At 37.5% G+C, this 22,331-nt stretch overlaps 2 protein-coding genes and 1 long non-coding RNA gene across 3 annotated transcripts in view; 2 read left to right on the top strand and 1 right to left on the bottom strand.

Annotated features, from left to right (window-relative positions):
- Positions 1-1,288: 1,288 nt before the first annotated feature.
- Positions 1,289-3,206, bottom strand: LOC306998337 (uncharacterized protein; the record flags this gene model as incomplete). Its single annotated transcript, XM_079612302.1, has 4 exons — positions 1,289-1,481; positions 1,862-2,078; positions 2,723-2,818; positions 3,002-3,206. The coding sequence occupies 4 exons, from the start codon at positions 3,204-3,206 to the stop codon at positions 1,289-1,291; spliced, it is 711 nt and encodes a 236-aa protein (XP_079468428.1).
- A 2,683-nt stretch (positions 3,207-5,889) lies between these two features.
- Positions 5,890-9,097, top strand: LOC306998338 (uncharacterized protein; the record flags this gene model as incomplete). The annotated part of the gene is made up of 12 exons (XM_079612303.1): positions 5,890-5,972; positions 6,064-6,388; positions 6,500-6,785; positions 6,883-6,906; positions 6,986-7,195; positions 7,488-7,579; positions 7,666-7,770; positions 7,845-8,038; positions 8,182-8,346; positions 8,435-8,678; positions 8,770-8,826; positions 8,933-9,097. The coding sequence occupies 11 exons, from the start codon at positions 5,890-5,892 to the stop codon at positions 8,779-8,781; spliced, it is 1,740 nt and encodes a 579-aa protein (XP_079468429.1). The 3' UTR covers positions 8,782-8,826; positions 8,933-9,097.
- Positions 9,098-14,296: 5,199 nt separating this feature from the next.
- The window catches only part of LOC306999438, a 743,560-nt gene continuing 735,525 nt past the window's right edge, over positions 14,297-22,331 (top strand). The window contains exons 1-2 of the long non-coding RNA XR_013797854.1: positions 14,297-15,664; positions 16,944-18,964. This is a non-coding gene — a long non-coding RNA (uncharacterized lncRNA). The remainder of the gene's footprint in view (positions 15,665-16,943; positions 18,965-22,331) is intronic.

Below are 22,331 nucleotides of genomic sequence, written 5' to 3' on the forward strand. Positions count from 1 at the left end.
ACCATAAAAGATGTTATATTGTATTATATATTTTTATATAGATTTTATATTGTTTATTTATATTCTATACATAGACCTCACTTCATTTCAAAACATTGAGCTGTATTAATTTGTCTGTGTGCCATGTGCTCTCGCATGTTGTCTTAACTTTAACTCATTATTAGTTAATTTTTCCCACTTGCTGTTCTATGTTACCCTCCTCATTTCTTTTCACACGTTTCTCCCTTTGTTCTCACAATTTCTACTTATGTATTTTGTCCTCCTGTGTGGTTCCCCTGCAGGAGTCCTGACCCATGATGTTTTTGCTAGCCTGAAGTGTCAATATCTGTTATAATCTGGTAGTGTTTGAGAGAGATGTGTTTTTCCTTATTGGGGAGAAATTATTTCTTTCTTTCAATAAAGCTCATTACCCATTCTGTCTCATCTCTACCCACTACCCTGACACTATGCCCAGAGCCGTTTATTGGGCGCTACGAATGTCTATCAAATGCGCCTGTACGTAGCTCATAGCCAATCGTTTCAATTATACCAGATGACGTGTGTAGGAAGAAGGCAATGGGTCATATATTTGTGTACATGATGGCGTTCAGCGACTATTGCCGGTTGTGCAAGATAAACATGAGGGTAGAAGGTAAATCTGCAGTGCACATGTTGATATAAACAAACTGCTTCGGTGTGTCGATAGACGTCGTCATCCTCTTGCTGCTCCCTCCCATTCTGTGATTGGTCCCCTCGCTGAAGCGAAAATCTGATCCATGGTATCCAGGCTGCCTAGCAGCGTGAATAAAATCGCGCAAGGCAGCATAGGGAAACACAGGCTAGTTCTGGCCAGCTTCCGTATTCACATTCTTCAACAGCAATGTGTTGCGTGATGCTCTGCAGCACACACCGAAGTCCTTGAATCCCATCGTCTGGAAGATTCCAGGGTTTACCTACAAAAATTAAGTTAACATTTCATGTGGGGTCAGTGTGTGATTATGAAATATATTTTTAAATTGACAAAAACAATTTTAGGTTCTTACCACCAGAAATGATGCTATCAAGCAAACTGTTCAGTTTCTGTTCCTGACTTCTTAGATAAAGCCTCTTGAACAAGGATCATCTTTTCTTCCTCTAGTCGTTGAATTAGCATATCCTTGTCAAAGACCTTCTTTGTTAAGAGGTTGACATCATCTACATAACACAGGTATTCACATTCAAATATTTAGTCAATATGTCTTTTCATTAACATGATTTCTATGCTATGCATCATTGATATTTTGTGAGAAATGCCAGAAAATCAACTAATTCAAGTACTTTCTGGCACTTTAGCAGAGATTGATGCTTCACATTTAACACAGATAATCAAAAGAACACCATGCCGACAGACAGCGACTTCAATGCCCTCATCATCCAGTTTACTGCTGGTCTTTCTGGAAAACTCTTTGGCAGCTGCAAACTCTGCAGATCCACAAACACCTTTGCCTCCCACCTCCTCCCATCTACACGACATACAAGATAAAAGGAAAAACAGGCATTTGGGATAGACAGAAAAAACAAGCTGATAGGCTTGATTCGTGAATTGTGTACACATTTTATATGTGAAATCAGTGTATAAAACTTAACACAAACAAATCATGAAATCATACTGTGTATGATTAAGAGGCGGATTTAAAAAACAGGTGTAAATGTGTCTCCCTCATCTACTTGTGATTCAGTCAACCAAACCGCTTCTTAAAACCAGGTGTAAACAGGGCCATACACTGCTCATCTCCTGGGATTTCTGACTCCAGTTCTGAAGACAGAAATGCTTTGCTCGCATGAGGTTGGAAGTCAACAATAATAGTATGAGATTGAGTAAATGTATGAGAAAGGTACTCACTCTGCCATAGTGCACCGTCTTATGAATGCTAAACGAGACAATCCTGGAGCAGCCATTTTCAAGTCTTCGAAGGACACGAAGACTTCCTCATCATAAATGGGGGAAAAGTTCAGGGTTGCAGGACAGTAGCCACTCTTCTGCAATTCGAACACACCTGGCATCCATGTTTCTCTGCATTTCTCACAGTGCAGTTTGGGCAATGACAGGTCGTAGCGACCTGTAAAATAATTGTCAGTAATTTACATTTAATAATAAAGTATGATGACAGAACGCAAATGATACAAATCCAAACTCACACTTTTAAAAATGGCAAAATAATATTTGTATACTATTGTAAGGGGAGGACATTACCACAAAATCCAGTCAGACCTGGATGTTTTGTGTTGTATGGCATTATAATTATTACATAATACAAAGTTATTAGTGTGACATTTGTTTTGGCTGGGCAGGGTCAGAACAGGCAGAATTTTTTTCTATGGGTTTGAATGCAGCAGGATTAATTCAGCAGTTTACAGACACATTTAAATGAAACAAATCTCAGCACTGATTCTGATTTTGCCAATGACTTGTTTGTCTTCTCTAGACAAGGATGTTCCAAACAAATTATGCAAATCAGGTGCTGATATTATAGATACTATACTATATCCTCAAATATGTGTTTGTAAAGCAAACCAACATGTTGGTTTAATATCAACCAACATAAATACACACATTGGCTTCTGCGGTACATGTGGTGGAGCTTAATGAAGCAAAAATAATAATTGGTAAATAGTACCAAGGACATTTTTAAAAAGTAGAATACACACATTAAACATGCATGCTAAAAGGCAGATTTTAGTATCTGCTCACTCATTCACTCACCCTTCATGTTGACCAAAGTAATGGCCCTCCCTACACCAACACAGTACATTTCCTCTCCACAATTGCACATAGGTAGTACCATTGGTAAGAGTCGATCTACAATAAAAAACAAAACAAAACATGTTTCAATTCATAACTTTACAAGTTCAATAAAAACAAAGACAACTTGTAGTTATGTGCCTATCCTAAAAAAATACATTTACAATGACTAATATATGAATGCAATTTAAATGCATTTAATTAATTTATTTTATTTTAAAAACTAAAATAAGATCGTACCTTCATGATGGTGAAAGTATTGCCTGTTAGAGTCCTGCTTCACCACTGTGGTGGGTGGTACAGCCTTGTGGAAACCTGAAATCATTGTGCTTCTGTTAAGAAGTACTTGTCTGCGGTGTACAGCACAATCAATGCGGGTATACTGCTTAGGCAGACAGTCTTTACACTTTACCACCGCCACCTTTGCCTTGTACGCTGAACACATCTGCACGTTGATATGTTCTGTTGCAAGCCTGTTGCTGTTTAAAGGGGTGGTTTACTGCTTTTTTTCTTTGCATGATTGTGTTTATGGGGTGCAATATAACATGTCTTCGTCTTTTTTTTTTTTTTTTAAGCCTTATTTTTCATAAATTTGACCTTTATTGTAAGCCGCTTTCTCCTCTGTCATTTGAACGACCGGTTGACTTCCTGATTCTGTGAAACCACTCCCTCAGACACAGGCATGGGCTCAGATTGGTTAGCTGGGCCGGTGTGTTGTAATTGGCTAAACTGCGCAGTGCACGTTCTCCGGAAACTTCACGCCCATCACCTTTACGGGCGAGTGTTGCATGTGCTCCGGTCAAATGTAAATAATGTTGTCAATACTGCCGTACAGTTTGAGCCAGATCAGACCCAGAAAGCGGCAATGAAGAGAGTCAAGCAGAACCTCCCCAAACACGGCTCTTACAAAACGTTTCTGAATGGTATTTTTTTAATTAAATTATTATTATATTATTATATAATAATTTCGATACGCTGTTACTTGAAAATGCCACTGCTGACACTTGTTAGCTTTTGAGATACGGTTTTCTCCTGATTAAACATTTAATATACCAGAATAAATTACTGAGTAATACCGCAGCTGAAGTTTGCTGTTGCGATTACATATATTTTTTATAACTTTATACACGTTTGTCTAGACTTATACACACAAAATAGCATCGAACTAACTGGCTACTATAAACAAACAGCTTTGGCATTGGTTTACGTTCTTGATCAAATCGAAAAATTACTTCATAAAGTATACATGGAAAATACATTTACAAAATTAGTACATAATTACAAATTGCAGGTTCAAAATGTTTGTACGCGTTTGTCATAGACACACGAGCATAACTAAGTGGCTAACGCGAGCGCTGGCATTTGTTTACGTCCTTGATAAACTTACGTCTGAAATTATACATGCAAACATTTAAAATGATTAAAGCTGCAGTCCGGCACTTTTTTGTGTTTAAAAATATAAAAAAAGACATTTTTGTAAAAAAACGTAACCAGCCAGTGTTCAAAACGATCTGCTTGCCTTACCTCGATTCAAAACGGTAAGCTTGTAATAATGATTTTAATTCCAGTGGTACTGGTGGATTTCCGCGGGAATTTCGAGCATGTCTTTGCGTCATTACGTCACTTCTGTACACATAGAGAATGAGTCCCGGCTAAATAGCATGTGTGGATGATGGTGGAGATTTAGCTTAGCACTTGGTATGGCGGATCCCGAAAGTTTAAAGCGACAATCACCAGGGACAACTGGAGATTCACCAGCTGTAAAACACAAAAGACTTCGGACTTCAGAAAAAAAGAGACTGCAACCGAGCCAATTCTAAAACAAGGATAAACATCGGCAGGGCTTTTGAAAGGTGGCGTGAACTCCGTGTTTTGAAGGGGTTCAAAACGGACGCAGAGACTGCTTTTTTTCTGCTGGACAGGTAAGACAGGTGATTTCATTTCATTTTATTTGAATGAATTCATTTACGTAACAGTGACGTTAGTCACTTGTTCGCTTAATTCACAGAGTTACGGAATTTCCTTTGTTGTCTTTCTCGTATTGCTATTACGCCTATGGTAAATATGCATTATTTTGTCCTAGCTATGAGAGGGAGCAATTCACTTCTACTCCAAGAAAACCAAACCCGCTTCCTCCGTTGTCAAGTATTGGAGCTGAATCAGATCGGTAAAGTGACATTGTTCCTGTCGTAAGATATTAGCGGAAGAGTTCATAAAACACGTTAAAAATGTATAACAGTGATTCAGTTCATACACCGTTATTTAATAGCACTCTTATTGTTATTTGTTTGTACATGTCAACTTATCTAACGCGTAATGCTGTTTCCATTACATGGCCATTATTTGACTGTCTAATTGACACTTTGTTACTCGTACAGAGAAACTGATTTTTCTGTACCTGGAGTTGTTTTTTTGGAAAAAGTACATGATGAAGAAGAGGCATTGCAAGCAAGGTTTGTACATTATCACTAGTAGTTACATATTTTATTTTTTTCTGATTATCCACAGTATATAATACAAGTGTGTTTGTCTTCAGTGTATTCTGATGTAATGCAGCCTGTGTCACTGATGTAATATATTTGTGTATGTAAACTGAATGTTCCAAACATTCAGTAATACACAGGATGGTCCATCTAATCTTTACATCGTATGGTCTCAAATGTGAGGTCCTGTCTTTTATTTGATTATATAATATTATTATTAACAAATGTAAGGTGTTTTTTCACATACCGTAGTTTGGATAAACAACTATACTGAAGGCTACGCTACATGACTATCTTCAATAAGCGGTCTTCCTTTGATCTTTGTTCCAGCACATTCTTTTTTTGTATTAGAAGCAAGAATGATTTTTTTTAAACACTTGATGATCCACTTCATGATTGTTCAGCTAAATTCGAGAAATCTAACATGAGTCATGTTATTGTTTCATTACAGCTTTACATCAATGATAATTAGCGAGAAGTCATTGCAAATTGATGACAATCAAGCTAATGACCTGATGAACACTGTGTAAGTAAATAAAATTATTTATGATACTATATATTGAGCAGTTGCTTATTTAGGTTTACCCATACTCACAGTCAATCCTGTCTATTCATTTTTTACAAAGTATAGATTGGGATAATGAAATGGTTACGCTGTCAAAATACGGGGATGAGAATGATGTCAATGACAGTTCAGATGAGGAATATGTACCACCTTTATGTTTGCGGTATGTTCTTTTTATTGTTTATGATAAAAAAAATCAAACAAAAATGTCACATTTATTTCACTCTTAAAAAAGTATGCTTTTTTGTTTTCAGAATGACTGGTTCACAAAGTATTCCTTTCAATATTGACGAGTTCCCTGTGATTGGGCTTGATGAAACTGTACATGACGAAGTGGATTGTACTGAGTCTATTGATGAGCCCCTCACTGAGCAGGAACAAATTCTTTGTGGAGATGACCTTGTGGGAAAGCATGCATCTATTGTCTATGATGACAATTTGAAACTGCTTGCAAATGTTCTTCAGTTTCCATTGAACGCGTGCACTTTCCAAGACCACACCGTAAATATAAAATGTGATGCTTCTCCACCATTCACGATGAAACTAACATCAAGAGGAACTGCTACAGTTTTACAATGGGTAATACTGCTGGTTGTTTTCTTTGAACTATTAATCCAAATAGTATTTTAAAGAATTTATGATAGATGTTTGACATTAAGATAAAACACATTTCTCATTTCTTTTTTTTAGTTCTGTTCCAGAGGTCACAATGTTTGGACATGGAATTCACAACCAAAATTCAAGTATGGAATGCAAGGAGGGGATTTCATGCTGGCAAGCAACATCTTACTATCTGGCAACAACTACGCAAAGATAAAACTTCTTTTCCAGTTCATGAACATGGGCGTTGTTGCCAAAAACACATTTTACAGTATTCAAGATGCATACTGCACAAATGCTGTAAAGGAATTCTGGACAATTAAGAGAGCTGAGGTGATTCAGCGCCATCAGTCCAAAGATGAGGTTGTGGTCCTTGGTAAGTCTTAACCTGTGCTGCCATTTTTGCCATTGTTGATCCATTTCAATCAGAATTTATATTTGTATTCACTTAATCATGTTTGTACAAATTACAGCTGATGGAAGAATGGACTCTCCAGGTAATCTTTTTTATTTTTACATACTTCTTACAGAAAAAGTGTCTGGATGAATGTTGCATGTCTATATTTCTGCTTCCAGGACACTGTGCACAGTACTGCACTTATACAACTATGGAAAATGATTCAAAGGACATAGTTCATGTGGTAACAATAGATAAAAGAGAGACTCAGAGAAACTCCGTTATCATGGAAAAAAAGGCTTTTATTCAGACTGTTGACCAGCTTTCTGAAGAACTGAAGCTGAAGGAGGTAGTTACAGATGCACACAGGCAGATATCTGCTTTGATGGGTAAGCAATGTCTACCATTTGTAATACATTATGCTATTAAATTGTTTAAACCAGGGGTGTGCAAACTCAGTCCTTAAGGGCCTCTCTACTGTCCTGTAGAGTTTATCTGCAACCTCAATTAACTACAATTCTGAACCAGCTTAACTAGGCACATTAGAAACTTCCTGGTAGGTGTTTTGGAGCTGTTTGGAGCTAAACACTACAAGAAAGTTGCCCTCCAAGACCGAGTTTGGACACCTCTTTTGAAGGCAAATACTGATATTATTACATATTTTTATTATGTGATGTGCAGATCCAGTGAAAGGCAGATACAAGGATAAGGGGATTGTACATTCTCTGGACATGTGGCATGGAGCAAAGAACCTTGCAAAAAGACTGCATGCTGTTAGTGTTGGAGTGCTGTATACTGTATACTATTTAGTCAAATCTATGTTCACAAAACAGGTTACTAAAGACTTCTTCTTTTTTAGGCTGGAATGATAGCTGGCCAGCACATCATTTTAATCTGGTTAAAAGACATTGTAAACCATTTCTGGTTTTGTTGTAAAGCAGCTGATCACAGAGAACAGTTCATGGTAAGACTTATGTGATTTATTTTTCTTTATTCATAATATTTTTGTATTACTGACAGTATATGTTTTTTTTTTAGGATCTTTGGACTGGTGTGCTTCATCATGTGATTAACCAACATACATGGGCCTTTGGACAATGTCAACATGGCAGTGTTGAGGCTGACCACAATAGGGAATGGATGAAACCTGGCTCCGTTGCACATGAGGCCTTGTCCAAGATTGTTCTTGATGCAAGATGGCTCAAAGCAATTGACAAGTATCTTAGATTCAGGTAATTACCTATGTACTAATATGTGTCATTTTGCAATAAGTTTGTGTACTATGAAATCTATCTTGTGTTCACAGGCGTTTATTTACAATTATTGTTAAAAGTTCAATAGATATTGTATGTTTGTGTTTTATATGTAACTCCAGGACAACTGCTGACCTCGAGTCATTTCAAAATCACATTTTGATGTACGCCAGCAAGAGATTTTCATTTTCACCACCCGTTTATGAGGCACGAACCTTACTTGCTGCGCTGGACTACAATCATCACAATCATCGTCCAATTTTGGTGAATGCAGAGGGCAACAAAATGTGAGTAAACTTAAATGTTAAGTTGTCTATAATAAATGTATTGTGATCTATACCATGCAAATATGAACTTTTGAACTTCATGTCTTAGGTACAGGAGGCTGTACAACAAAAAATCCAAAAGGTGGTGTGTTTATGCATTAAAAATAACCAAAGACTACATGTACATCCCAGAACTGCAGAGGTCTATTGTTAGGAAAAGAATAGATTCTGCTACAGGTTTGTCAAAAAGGAGGCCAATGAAGGCTGATGACCCCAGAGCCCTGGGCAACTTACCAGACATTCCTCCTCCACCAACTGCAGAGTTAGTTCAAGCTCAACTTCACAGAGGAGATGTAAGTATGACAGAATTAGCCTACATAAATTGCTTGATTTGTATGCTGTATAGGACCAATATACACTTTGTTAATGTTGTCTTTCTTTCAGAATCTTGCATGATCTACTCACAGCTGTAATCATATTGTAAAAAACAATTTTTTCAAGGTAAACATGACTAATGATGACATTCATTTATATTATTTAATATCATTGTTTTTTTGGTTATACAACTATTTTTTTCCTTTCTTTGTCTTTCTATCTTATATCATAGGTGGTTTGCGGTTATACTCCACTACTGGATAAACATCTATTTGTCAAGATGCCAGTGTTGTTTTTTTTGTTATTAATTTATTTACACACTGTAGGACATGTGGATCTCACCACTACTGTAACGTATCTATGTAGTTTGAACAGTGTTTATTAAAGATGTTACTAATACGAACAGTATAAAAAAATCTGGCTATTTTTAAGGGCAGTTTGTATCGGTCTGATTTGGTCAGTGTAATAAAAAGATTTGATAGAAACTCAAGATTTCTTTATTTCTTTATTGTAGCCTCTTGAAATATGTAAACAAAAATACACATTATCAACTATAGTTGCAATCCTGTAACAAAAAAGAGAATACTAAATACAAAAAAAAACCACAATAGTTTTAGTATTCTAATAACTTGTTTACACCCAATGAATTGAATGGAGTTGAAATAATTAAACTGCAAAAAATAACGCTTATAACAAATTATATTTCACCAAAACATTATACAATAATACAGTAACACAATTTAAAATGTATATCTTGCATTATTAATTTAAATGAGGTAGTGCATTGAATTTTTAAAGTATAAATGCATATTCTAATATCCTTATAGTGTATTATTATTATGTATTAATATTTATTACATAAGAAATGTAACAAAAAAAAAAAAAAAAGTACTGTGCTACAGCCTATTTGGTATAAATCCTGTGTATTGGCCTTGAGGATCAGGATATTTCTCTCTAATACACCAAACACAACAACTTGGTATGACCACTCTATGGCCCCCACCTAACGCACCATACTGCCAAACTACATACTGCCTGTATGCAGCATATCGAGACTCTCGATTGTCTGTGCCTGGTTCAGCAGAGTCTTCCAAGGCCAGAATACCATTACGTGTGTCCCTGACCAACCTCAAAACTGATGGATTGAGACACAGAAGTTCAAATGTAGCTGTCCTGCTTATACACCTCTCTGGTCGCTGGCAACAACATTTTCTTTCCAGGTCTGTGGGCATCTCTCTGCAGTTGTTGCAGGTACACCAGTGTAGTGATGATGATGAAGGAAGGGTTGTTGCTTGGGCAGCATGGGCTAAAACGTCAAACAATATTGCAGGATGCTGTACTAAAACCTCTTGAAGGATCTCTCCCCGTTGACTGAAGTCTAGGTCATTCACTGCAGACTAAAAAACAACAACCATATGATGTAAGAAATATGGAGAAAATAATATTTTAAAGTGTACAATAAAAAACAAAAACAAACCTGTGTCTCTGTTAACCTCTGCTGTGATAGGTCTGCAGCTCTATTTGCATCATCTTCTGAAACCATGCCTCTCCCTCTTCCTCTCCCTCTGCCTCTCCCTCTTCCTCTCCCTCTGCCTCTTCCTCTCCCTCTTCCTCTCCCTCTCCCTCTGCCTCTCCCTCTGCCTCTTACACTGCCCACATCGTCATCATCATCAGATATTTCTGGGTCAAAGCTTGTGTCCTGCAAAATAATATTCTTGAACGGTGCATGTTGGTAATGACACATGTATGTGAATAAAATTTTATTATATTACAGTTTTCAATAACCATTAGATTACACATACGTGTGTGTTTTTTATTTCAAAGAGAAACAGTTATAAGGAACATTAATTTGTTGGTATGACAATTAGAATACAGCACAGAAATGAAAACTGAACTACAGGTAGCCCTAATACACATTAAATGTAGTCACGCAATAATGATGTAGTTAACATTAATAATTTGAGAACAAAATATATTTTTCACGATTTGACGTGAAATAAGCAATCGTTATTTAATCAGCATGATATTGCCTACTGCAATGCTTCCCCCCACCCCCCGAATTTGGTCAGAACAAAAGTGAATGTTACTTACTTGTTCAGATGACATTTACCGATTAAAATTCTGATGTTTGTTATACACTTTCAAAAAGTATACTTTGAGATTGCTGATGATGACAGAACAGTAGCTCTCCACAGCGACGCGGCAGCGACAGGTTCTCCTCAATACATTGTGTTCATCCGCGCTGTTTCATGCCGATTTACTACCCACGCACAGTTAATAATTCCGCGAATAACTGCAATTGCAGATTTCGAACAGAGATGGCGACAAAGAGGAAAAACGCCGGACTGCAGCTTTAAGTCTTACTTACAGGTTGTGGCCCAAGAACGGCTGCCTCAGTTTTTAAAGTTGGAACTGCTTCATGTTTTAGTAACAGTTTCTTGTTTAATCCGGCATTGAATTCGTGGAGATTCTGGAAGCTGTCTTCAGTAAAATGCGTAGCACAGAGAGCTACAATTGTAATTTTCAGGAGCATAATAAAACAGAAATTGTAGCCATTGTTGACGAACTACAGCGTCCATAGGAAGCCTGAACACCGAAGACATGACAGCTGGGTGAAAATAACACACTTTAGACGGCATGGCTTCAGCTCTCCACTATAATTCTTCCTCTTCCACAATGCCGCATAAATATGGCCACGCCCCATTTTTTTTGCTTATTCCGGAGGGAGGGTTGATGTAAATGTATGGGTTAGCTACGTATAAAACCCGGGAAGTATCTCGTTGTAGTCCCATTCGAGTCGTTTTTGTAGGCATTAAACTTCCTGATTTTTAAAAGACTATATCTCTGCTTACGTTGAACTTTCAGCGCAGCAACTTTGCAGATACTGTTCATGCACCAACAGCAACATTACACACTATTTAAAATGAAAAAGTGAAATCGCAATCAACCACCCCTTTAAAGAGGGTCTAGCCTCCCTCCATCTTTCTGATGCAGCTACTGTCCTATTACCCCAATGCAATGCTGAAGGTTGTGTGCTCTCAGAATAAAGGTTGGAAGTAGCAGCTGACAGCAGGTCTTGTTACTCGTGTAGAATAGACTCTGTCACCCCCACCCCCAAGCTAAAAAAAGCTTTACAATACATTAAATTATTTTCCTTTAGGATGACAAAACCTTACCATGTGACGTAGGTTTCCTCTTTGCAGTGAACTCTCTTTAGTTTTCCTTCTGAAATAAAATCTGGACTGGGTCCTTTTTTTCTTTGTCTGTGAATATCAAACATTAAACAATATCTGTGCATCATTAAGACTCTACATCTTCTATTACAGAAACTTGACACTTTTTTTTACATATAACGATTAATAGGGCTGTCATAATCGTAGTAAAATTAATAGCACAATATAAATTAAATTAATTCCATTGTTCCATCCATCTTTCATAATAAACATTTTCAGTCAAATTGTATACTGATTGCCTTAAAATTCACCTGAGTATCACCTGAGAAGTGTGATCTGAGAATGTAAAAAAATAAAATAAAATAAAGACACTAGAAATGCATGAAAAAAAACATGATTTTATATTAGATAGATAGTGTTAAACTGTTATGACTCTCCAATGGTTTAACCTAGCATCACTTCAGTCGATGCACTTTTTCTATTGCAAGCCAGAAATATGTTGTTATTTGACAAAAAGCAACAACTGACTACTTAAGAATATATTTCATAAAACAGATCACAATTATATAAATATATTCACATATAACGTAAATAAATAAATGTCCTCACCTGAAAAAACAAGACGTCAAGCTTGCAGATTCTCGCTAACTCGCTAGCCTTTTAACGCACCACCCGTGCGCTCAGTTATTTATTTTTCTCTCGCGCGCCCGCGCCTTTGAGTTCATAAAAGCCCAGGTGAGTAAGAATCAGTCAACAAACACGGTGAGTAATGTCTTCTCCTGTTATTGTCACCAGCACTTCATGTCACATGTTTACCATGTTTGCCTTCTCTGTCGGCAATATAGGATTTATATGTGATAAATGCAAGGAGACAGTCAGGCTGACGGAGAAGATTTCAGAACTAGAGACACGCATCCAAACTTTAATCGAGAATAGTAAGAAGAGTGCTAGAGCTTTAGATACTATTTTGGATGCGCCTAGCCTAGTAAATTCTTTACATGAGTCGGTTCCGGCTGAAGTAGAGCCCGTGCAGCAGGGCAGATGGGTGACAGTGAGAGATCGCTCTAGTCGCGGATCAAAAAAACACTTTTCCGTTCCGATAACAAATCGATTTGCCCCGCTCAGTGAAACACCCACTGAGAATTATTCTGATTGTGCCCTAGTTATTGGCGATTCTATTACACGGAACGTGAAAATAGAGACACTAGCCACCATAGTCACATGTTTGCCGGGAGCCAGAGCGCCTGACATCAAAGCAAATTTAAAAGTGCTGGCTAATGCTAAACGTAAATTCTCTAAGATTATTATTCACGTCGGCACTAATGATGTTCGACTCCGCCAGTCAGAGATCACCAAAATTAATATTAAAGAGATGTGTGAACTTGCAAGTACGATGTCAAGAACTGTAATTTGCTCTGGCCCCCTTCCTGTTCGCAGGAGTGATGAGATAGTTAGTAGATTGTGTTCACTCAATGGCTGGCTGTCTGGGTGGTGTCCGCAGAATAATATAGAATTCATAGACAATTGGAAAAGTTTTTGGGGCAAACCTGACCTGTTGAAAAGAGATGGTATTCATCCCTCCTGGGATGGTGCTGCTCTTCTCTCTAGTAATTTGGCTCATAGTCTTAGAGATAAAACATGACAATCTGGGCCTCAGGTCAGGAAGCAGACAGACTGGCTTAACCGACCGTCTGCTAGCGGCCTCACGTCACCAAGGTCAGATAAATCCCATCACATAGAGACTCTTTCACCTAGATCACTGCAAAAAATACTTTCTTAGTTAGTATTTTTGTTTTGTTTCCAGTCCAAATATCTAAAAATTCTTAAACCAAGAAGCTTTTACTAGAGAAGTAAAATGACATAAGAAATTCTATTTTGTTTTAAGATAAAAAGAAAGTAATTTAAGTAATTTTTGCTTAAAACGAGCAAAATTATCTGCCAATGGGGTAAGCAAAAAATTCTTGGTTTCCATTCGAATTAAGATTTTTTTTCTTGTTTTCCATTCGAATTAAGATTTTTTTGCTTACCCCATTGGCAGATCATTTTGCTTGTTTTAAGCAAAAATTACTTAAATTACTTTCTTTTTATCTTAAAACAAAATAGAATTTCTTATGTCATTTTACTTCTCTAGTAAATGCTTCTTGAATTAATAATTTTTAGATATTTGGACTGGAAACAAAACAAAAATACTAAGTAAGAAAAGCATTTTTTGCAGTGATATCATCATATAGAGACTGTGTCTGTTCCCTGAACTTGGAAATCCAAAAAACGTTAAAACCCATCTAAGGTTAAAAATGTAATTGATGTTCAACAAATAAAAAACAGATATAATACGGATGAGCAAATGATAAAGCTCGGGTTGCTGAATATTCGATCTCTTACTTCAAAAGCGCTAATAGTTAATGATATGATTACAGATTTTAACCTAGATGTGCTGTGTTTAACAGAAACCTGGCTAAAACCAAACGATTACATTGCTTTAAATGAGTCAACCCCACAAGATTACGGTTATAAACATGAACCTCGTCTGAAACGCAAAGGAGGAGGTGTTGCTGTACTTTATAGTAATATTTTCAAAACCACTAAGAAATCTAGTTGTAAATATAATTCTTTTGAAGTGTTGGTGCTTAATGTAAAAATATCTAGTGTAAACGATAAATCACGTTTGAAAATTCTGCTGGCTACTGTATACAGGCCACCAGGGCACCATACAGACTTTATCAAAGAATTTGCAGACTTTCTATCAGAATTAGTATTGGCTGCAGATAAAGTACTAATTGTTGGTGACTTTAATATACACATAGATAATGAAAAAGATGCATTGGGATTGGCATTTAAAGACATTATAAACTCAATTGGAGTTAGACAACACGTGTCAGGACTACTCATTGTCGTAATCATACTCTAGATCTAATACTATCACATGGAATAGATGTTGATGCCGTTGAAATACTGCAGCAGAGTGATGACATCTCAGATCACTATCTAGTCTCGTGTAAATTACATTTAGCCAAGGCTGCAAAGCCGACTCCGTGTTTTATAAATATGTTAGACCGATCACTTCTGCCACTAAAGATTGCTTTATCAATAATCTTCCTAATCAGTTTCACCATCTCAGCATCCCGGATAGCTTAGAAGAACTTGATATTGTAACAGAAACTTTTAACTCTCTCTTTTCGAGCACTTTAGACACAGTTGCTCCGCTGTGCTTAAAGAAGATTAAAGAACATAGTCCAACGCCGTGGCACAACAAGCACACTCAGGCCCTTAAGAGAGCAGCCAGAAAAATGGAGCGCAACTGGAAGAAAACAAAACTAGAGGTGTTTCGGATTTCATGGAAGGAGAGCTCGATTGCTTACAGAGAGGCTTTAAAAGCTGCTAGATCTGCTAATTTTTCAACCCTATTAGAAGAAAATAAACATAATCCTAGGTATTTATTTGAAACAGTGGCTAAACTAACGAAAAAGAAAGCTTCAAGCCCAGAAGTTTCCAAGCAACACAGCAGTAATGACTTTATGAACTTCTTCACTTATAAGATCGATAATATCAGGCACAAAATTATAACTATGCTACCGTCTAATACAGTATCGCATCAGGAAGTGCATTGTAGTCTCCCTGAGGGAAAATTTGATTCATTCATTGCTATAGGAGAGGAAGAATTTTGCAAACTCGTCAAATCATCTAAATCGACAACGTGTATGTTAGACCCTATACCGACTAAACTACTGAAAGAGATGCTTCCAGATGTCATAGATCCTCTTCTTAATATCATTAATTCATCTTTGTCTCTAGTAGGGCTGACTTCTAATAGTCGAGGATTCGACGATTCGATTCGGAGAGGTCTGATTCGACTATGAACCTCATGGTCGAATAGGAGGGAAGTGTTAACAGAGCCGCTGCTAGCCATTTTGGTGCCCTAAGCATAATTGCATAATTTATTTATGATGCCCCCTACTACCCCGAGAAACTTCGTCTTCATGAGGAACATGCACGCGGTCTCTTGCTCTCTCTCTCCCTCTCTGCCGTGAACGCGCTACGCAGTTTGGAGCACAGTCTCTGTCTTGCGGGCGCGCTCGCTCTAGATTCCGGAGATTTTAACTAATTCGCGGGCATCAGTGAGCCGCTATCAATATGCGGGAGACTCCCAGAACTTCCTTTGGGATGTCTGTATTTCTATACTGAAATAATATCGGCATTATAATTATTGATTTTTCATTAGGCTATTTTTTTGGGGCCCCCTCACCTCAGCTCCTGGTGCGCACAGCGCGTGATGCGCGTGGTGGGAGCGGTGGCGCTGAGTGTTATGTAACCAATGAGCAGCAGCACACTTACATGCCTAACGCATTTGTTAGCATTTACGGATTTATTGGCTCACAATGGCTTCTAAAAAATCATCAAAAGTGTGGGAGAAGGTTAAAGATGACCCAAATAAAGTTAAGTGCAAGCTGAAGGCTGCGCGCGAAGCGTCTCAGCAACGAAGACATCCTTTCCTTTTACTTTTCTTTCTTTTTTTGCTGCATGTGCACTTTCTGAAGCCCATTCGATTATAACTTATATTAGGCCTATGTTTATTTATTTTCGTTGTTGTGTAATTGTTTTTATTTATTCAGGCAGGCTTATTGTATTTTGAAAAATGTTTGACATTTTGGACTAGTGCCAGGCTGTTGCGCTAAGTTTAATTTTATTTATTTATTTTATCCCGATTCCCGAGTGTGAACTGTGAATTAAAAGCCAAGAAATAGCTTCCTAATTGAGAGATAAAGGCATGTTTTGGCACGTTGTTGTTTTTGAAGCCAATGTTCCTATTTTATGTGAACTTTTCTGATGTTTGATAGGCTATATGTGTGATATGTTTTATTCATCTGGCTTTAAATTAATAAAAGGTATTTGTTACACACCATGTTTTTCTTTTAGTTTTTTTTAGCTCTTTTGTTTGAAATGGAAAAAATCTAGCTGCTATCAAAAAAAAAAAAGAAAAAAAAAAGTTCGACTATCAGTCGACTACGGCAAAATCTAACGAATCAGATTCGACTATGAAAATCCTTAGTCGAAAACAGCCCTAGTCTCTAGGATACGTACCAAAAACCTTTAAGCTAGCTATGATTAAACCGCTTGTTAAAAAACAGCAACTTGATCCTACAAAACTAGTCAATTACAGGCCGATCTCTAATCTGCCATTTCTGTCAAAGATATTAGAAAAAGCAGTATCCTCATAACTGTGTTCCTTTCTTGAAAGAAATTATATCTGCGAGGATTTTCAGTCCGGATTTAGACCGTACCATAGTACCGAGACAGCTCTCGTTAGAGTCACAAATGATCTGCTCTTATCATCCGATCGTGGTTGTATCTCTCTATTAGTATTACTTGATCTTAGTGCTGCATTTGACACCATTGACCACAACATCCTTTTAAATAGACTCGAACATTATGTTGGCATTAGTGGAATTGCACTAGCATGGTTTAAATCATACTTATCTGACCGTTATCAGTTTGTAGCAGTAAATGCAGAGATGTCTTATCAATCACAAGTTCAGTATGGCGTACCACAAGGCTCAGTACTAGGACCGCTGCTGTTCACTCTGTATATGCTACCATTAGGAGATATCATTAGGAAACATGGAATTAGCTTTCACTGTTATGCCGACGATACTCAGCTGTATATTTCTTCAAAACCTAACGAAACCTACCAATTCACAAAATTAACGGAATGCATAGCTGATATAAAAAATTGGATGACTAGTAATTTCCTACTACTAAATTCAGAAAAAAACAGAGATTCTAATTATTGGACAAAAAACTTCCACACGTAATAACCTAGAGTACTGTCTAACACTTGATGGCTGCTCTGTTAAGTCTTCGTCGTCGGTTAGGAACCTGGGTGTGCTCTTTGATACCAATCTTTCATTTGAAAGTCATGTGTCTAGTATCTGTAAAAACGCTTTCTTCCATCTTAAAAATATATCTAAATTACGTCATATGCTCTCAATGAATAATGCAGAACAATTAGTTCATGCGTTTATGACCTCAAGGCTAGATTATTGTAATGCTCTACTGGGTGGTTGCCCTGCACGCTTAATAAACAAACTACAGCTAGTTCAAAACGCAGCAGCTCGAGTTCTTACTAGAACCAGGAAGTATGACCATATTAGCCCCGTTCTGTCAACACTGCATTGGCTGCCTATTAAACATCGTATACATTTTAAAATATTGCTGATCACTTACAAAGCACTAAATGGTTTAGCTCCGCAGTACTTGAGCGAGCTCTTAACGCATTATAGTCCTTCATGTCGACTGCGATCTCAAAATTCCGGCCAGTTGATAATACCTAGAATATCAAAATCGACTGCTGGCGGTAGATCCTTTTCCTACTTAGCACCAAAACTTTGGAACAGTCTTCCTACCATTGTCCGGGAAGCAGACACACTCTGTCAGTTCAAATCTAGACTAAAAACACATCTCTTCGGCCTAGCATACACATAACACATTATAGACTTATATAATTCAATGTTAGGCTGCATAGTTTAGAACAGCCGGGACCGGGAACACTTCCCGTAAATCCTGATGTACTTGGTACATCATAAGAAGGATGGCGTCTACGCTAATATTAGTCTCTCTGTCTATCCCGAGGTTTACCGCTGTCCACCGGAACCAGGCCGTATCCAGATCTGATGAAGGACCAGCGCCAGGACACGACGACGCCGCTGACCTGAAGTGTCAACCAGTCTCTCCTCCTCTCCACTCCGACTTCAACCAACCGGAACTGGACAAATACTCTGATTCATTCTGAACTTCATACACTGTTCACTCATTGGCCAGAGGAGAACTGGCCCCCGACTGAGCCTGGGTTCTCCCAAGGTTTTTTTCTCCATTCTGTAACCTGATGGAGTTTTGGTTCCTTGCCGCTGTTGCCTTGCCTTCTGGCTTGCTTAGTTGGGGACATTTAATATTCAACAATATTATAGATCTGCCTTAAAGGTGGACGATGATGAAATTGTTTTTTGTATTATTTTCATGTTATCACTGTGAAGCTGCTTTGATACAATCTGTATTGTAAAAAGCGCTATATAAATAAAGGTGACTTGACTTGACTTGTTACTGGTTACGGAGTAGGCTACGGACTCAAAACACGTTCTAACTGTACGTATTTTAGGTTGTTTTTACGTACATTTAGATACATATCGATCCTGCAATTACGTCCAGATGATACGTAAAAGGCACTGCAAATACGTAATAGAACATACGTATTTGACTGTTTTTATTTATGTATTACTATGTACGTTTTGTACGTGAGATCAGGCTGCAAATGTATAGGAGAGCCCTACCTGAACATCAAGGCTGTGAAAGGACTTTCTGTTCACATAATCCACCTCATGTTCTCCTAGAGCTGTGGAGTTTGCAACACGTGTGCAGTCTATTGCTACTATGATTCTAGAGAATCCTATCATAGGAATAAATATACATTTAAAACCATTCTTAACATGTAACTACTGTAGATTATTGTATAATACATTTAAGTGCTCTAAGTGAAATCTGCTTTTTGAAGACTGAATGTGAAAGGTTAAATTTGTTCATGTCACCCTATCAATATATCTTACCGGCAATTTTATAAAAGCCCTCTTTTATGGACATGGTGGATAAATGTCCAGGGAACACAATGAAGCTATTTATGTACCCCTGCGGTGCGAGGACCACCTTGCGAATGGTTCGACAAACCGTGTTTTTCCCTAGATTCTCTGCATTACCGACCACATACAAGTACCACTTGCAAAAAAATGCAATACATACGATTTGCGGTATAGTAAGGGCATGGCTTCGACGTGTCACAATTGTTATGTGCTGCTCAAAAAGTTTGCAAAGATAAGACATTCCTTCCGCGGAAAATCTGTATCTTTAATTCAAGTAAGTATCAGGAAAGGCAAGGGGATTTTGTCTGGCTAAAAACTCTTTCTCTACGATGTGCTCATCTAACAATTTGCACGGAGGTGTCCACAGGATTTGGAAGAAAAGGTGAAGCCATTGCAACAGACACTGGGAATTAGTTAAGTCACCTATATGTTTCTTTGCTCACAGCTGATTGGTCAAACTTCAGTCTGAGATCTCGAATTCAGAACATAACCTGCCCCGGAGCAAGTTAGCCGTGAAGCATAAGATACCATGGCGACGAACACAGATTAAAGCCGAGCTACTTTCATAGTACCTAAAGGATTGGCGGAAACTAAACTGAAACATAGCTGGCTAGCCACTTAAACTGGCAACATGGTATAGGCCCCGGGTGTAACATTGTCAACAACACTGAAGAATGCAAGCTCGTCTATGATACATCTCTGTTTTAAGACAGTGTCTGTAGGATTGTTAGTCTGTAAATCCTGACTATAATTCAATGCATTGCGCAGTGGCTGTGGAGGACTGGTTTGTGAATTTTGCACAAACGGCAGAAACTATTTGCTACAAAACTCTGAAAAACCAAGAAGAGAATTCAGGGCAAGATTGTCCCCACACACCTGTGCAACACCAACCTTTATGGTACCACTGAATTGTTCAGTCTCAATTTGAATGCCATTTTGTTCTAAATCCCTCAAATCTTTAACTATGCATTCAAAGACTGCATCTATGCCATATGTCTTGACGTCATCTGATTTTTACAGCGCCAACAGAAAGAATGCTGACAATGAAGACAGCAGCTCAGGTGGTAGACATCTCATTTGGAAGTAAAGTAGCCCCAGTTTGTGAATTGAAGTCTTGAAACCGATGGGATTTACAATTTCACAATCATCATTATACATGGACAGCGGGATGGAGAGATCTTTTGAAAACAGGTGGCTGGTTTTGTACTGCTCACCATGTAATCAATGAGGGGACCATCTTTATTTTGCTTCTGAGAAAGGATTTTTTTCCATGGTACAGTACCTGGACTTTCTCAAAGTGATTATTTAAGGTACTGACACCAGGGTGATCTGAGTGACCAAGTCGATGCAAAAGAGCCATTGTCTTTTGAGTCTGAGAGTCTGCAAGTCCTACAATATCAGTGATCAAAGAAGATGTTTGCTTCACCATGTAATTAATTGCAGTATAGGTTTGATTTGATTGGGCTTTAAGCTTTGCAAGGAAGCATGCCACTCTGGAGGTTATATCTTCCTCTGCTAAATCATCCCAGTCCTCGGTTTCCGAAGTGTTGTTGATATAGTCATGTTTTCTGATGGTGAGAGTGTTGGAATATGTTGGTTGTGCAAATCTGTATCTGTTGTAGATGATACTGTTTGACAATTGTGTTCTTTTAATATGTGTCTCTTATATGACCATAAGTACATGTTCTGTTACAGCCATTTTCACTACATCTGAAGTAGGAGCTAGCACTGTTAATGTCATGAGTCAAACTTAGATGTGCAAAAAGATATTTTGTTTTCCCTGAAATTGCCTTATTGCACTTAAAAAATGTCAACAAACACTCAGTCGTTGTTTAGCTAGAGTAAACTTACTCCCAAAAATTCAGAATGAAATTTCTTGAATTTAACCCTGAGACCAATTCTCGGAATTAGCGCAGCAATGTTTGCGTCATAAAGTTGCATAAAGCTATCTTCATCGACTTCTTCCTCTGTGTTAAGATGATGCAGAAAATGAATAATTTAGTCTATGAAAAGTAAACTAGTCTTTAAAAAATAGTCATATTTTATCAAATTAATGTGTATAGTGCTTTTTCACAATGCATATTGTTTCATTGCAGATTTACAGAAAGTCATAGACTCAGTTTCACAGACAGACAGATTAAGCCAGGATTAGGCTTTAGGTAAATTAGGACATTTAAGTAACTTTTATTCATGTGCCTTAAAAAAAAACACACAAAAAAACATTACTGGTGTGCATCTTGAGACGAAACAATGGCAGTGACACATTTTAAGATATGTCAATGAAAATTGCTTTCAGTTAAAACAGTTCAAACATAGATTTTAGTCTGGGACTAGGCTTAATCCATGTCTCTGAAACGGGGCAATAATGTTATGTTAATAATGATTTACCATAGATGTACAGATATTGCCCTAAAATAATTTCAGCAATTTAAAGTTTGCTTTAAGATATTTGCTCAGTCAAGGATTATATGCCTGAAATCCACATGGAAAGATTAAAAAGCAAACATAATATTTCATGTTTCAGAACTGAAATTATTCCTGATGCAAGGATAAAAAAGAATAAATTGTCGATAAAATAAGTTTAATCAATCATTACTTGAAGCAAATACAAACATTAGGTGAAAGTGAATGAGTCTCTCTCTCTCTCTGTCTCTCTGTGAGTGTGGGTGGATTTACCTGAGTGAATAGTGTTTTTTCTCTTTTTTTCTTGTGATTTTTGTTGTGGTTTCGTTTTCTTGGGTATTGTTCTTGTTTTGATCTTTGGGGCCTCGTGCTACCTGTTTTATCAGGGAAACATGACGGCCCAAAGTGTGCAGATTTTGGGTTCACTCAC

The sequence above is a fragment of the Phoxinus phoxinus genome, assembly GCF_949152265.1.
Source record: "Phoxinus phoxinus genome assembly, chromosome: 5".
Lineage (NCBI taxonomy): Eukaryota > Metazoa > Chordata > Actinopteri > Cypriniformes > Leuciscidae > Phoxinus > Phoxinus phoxinus.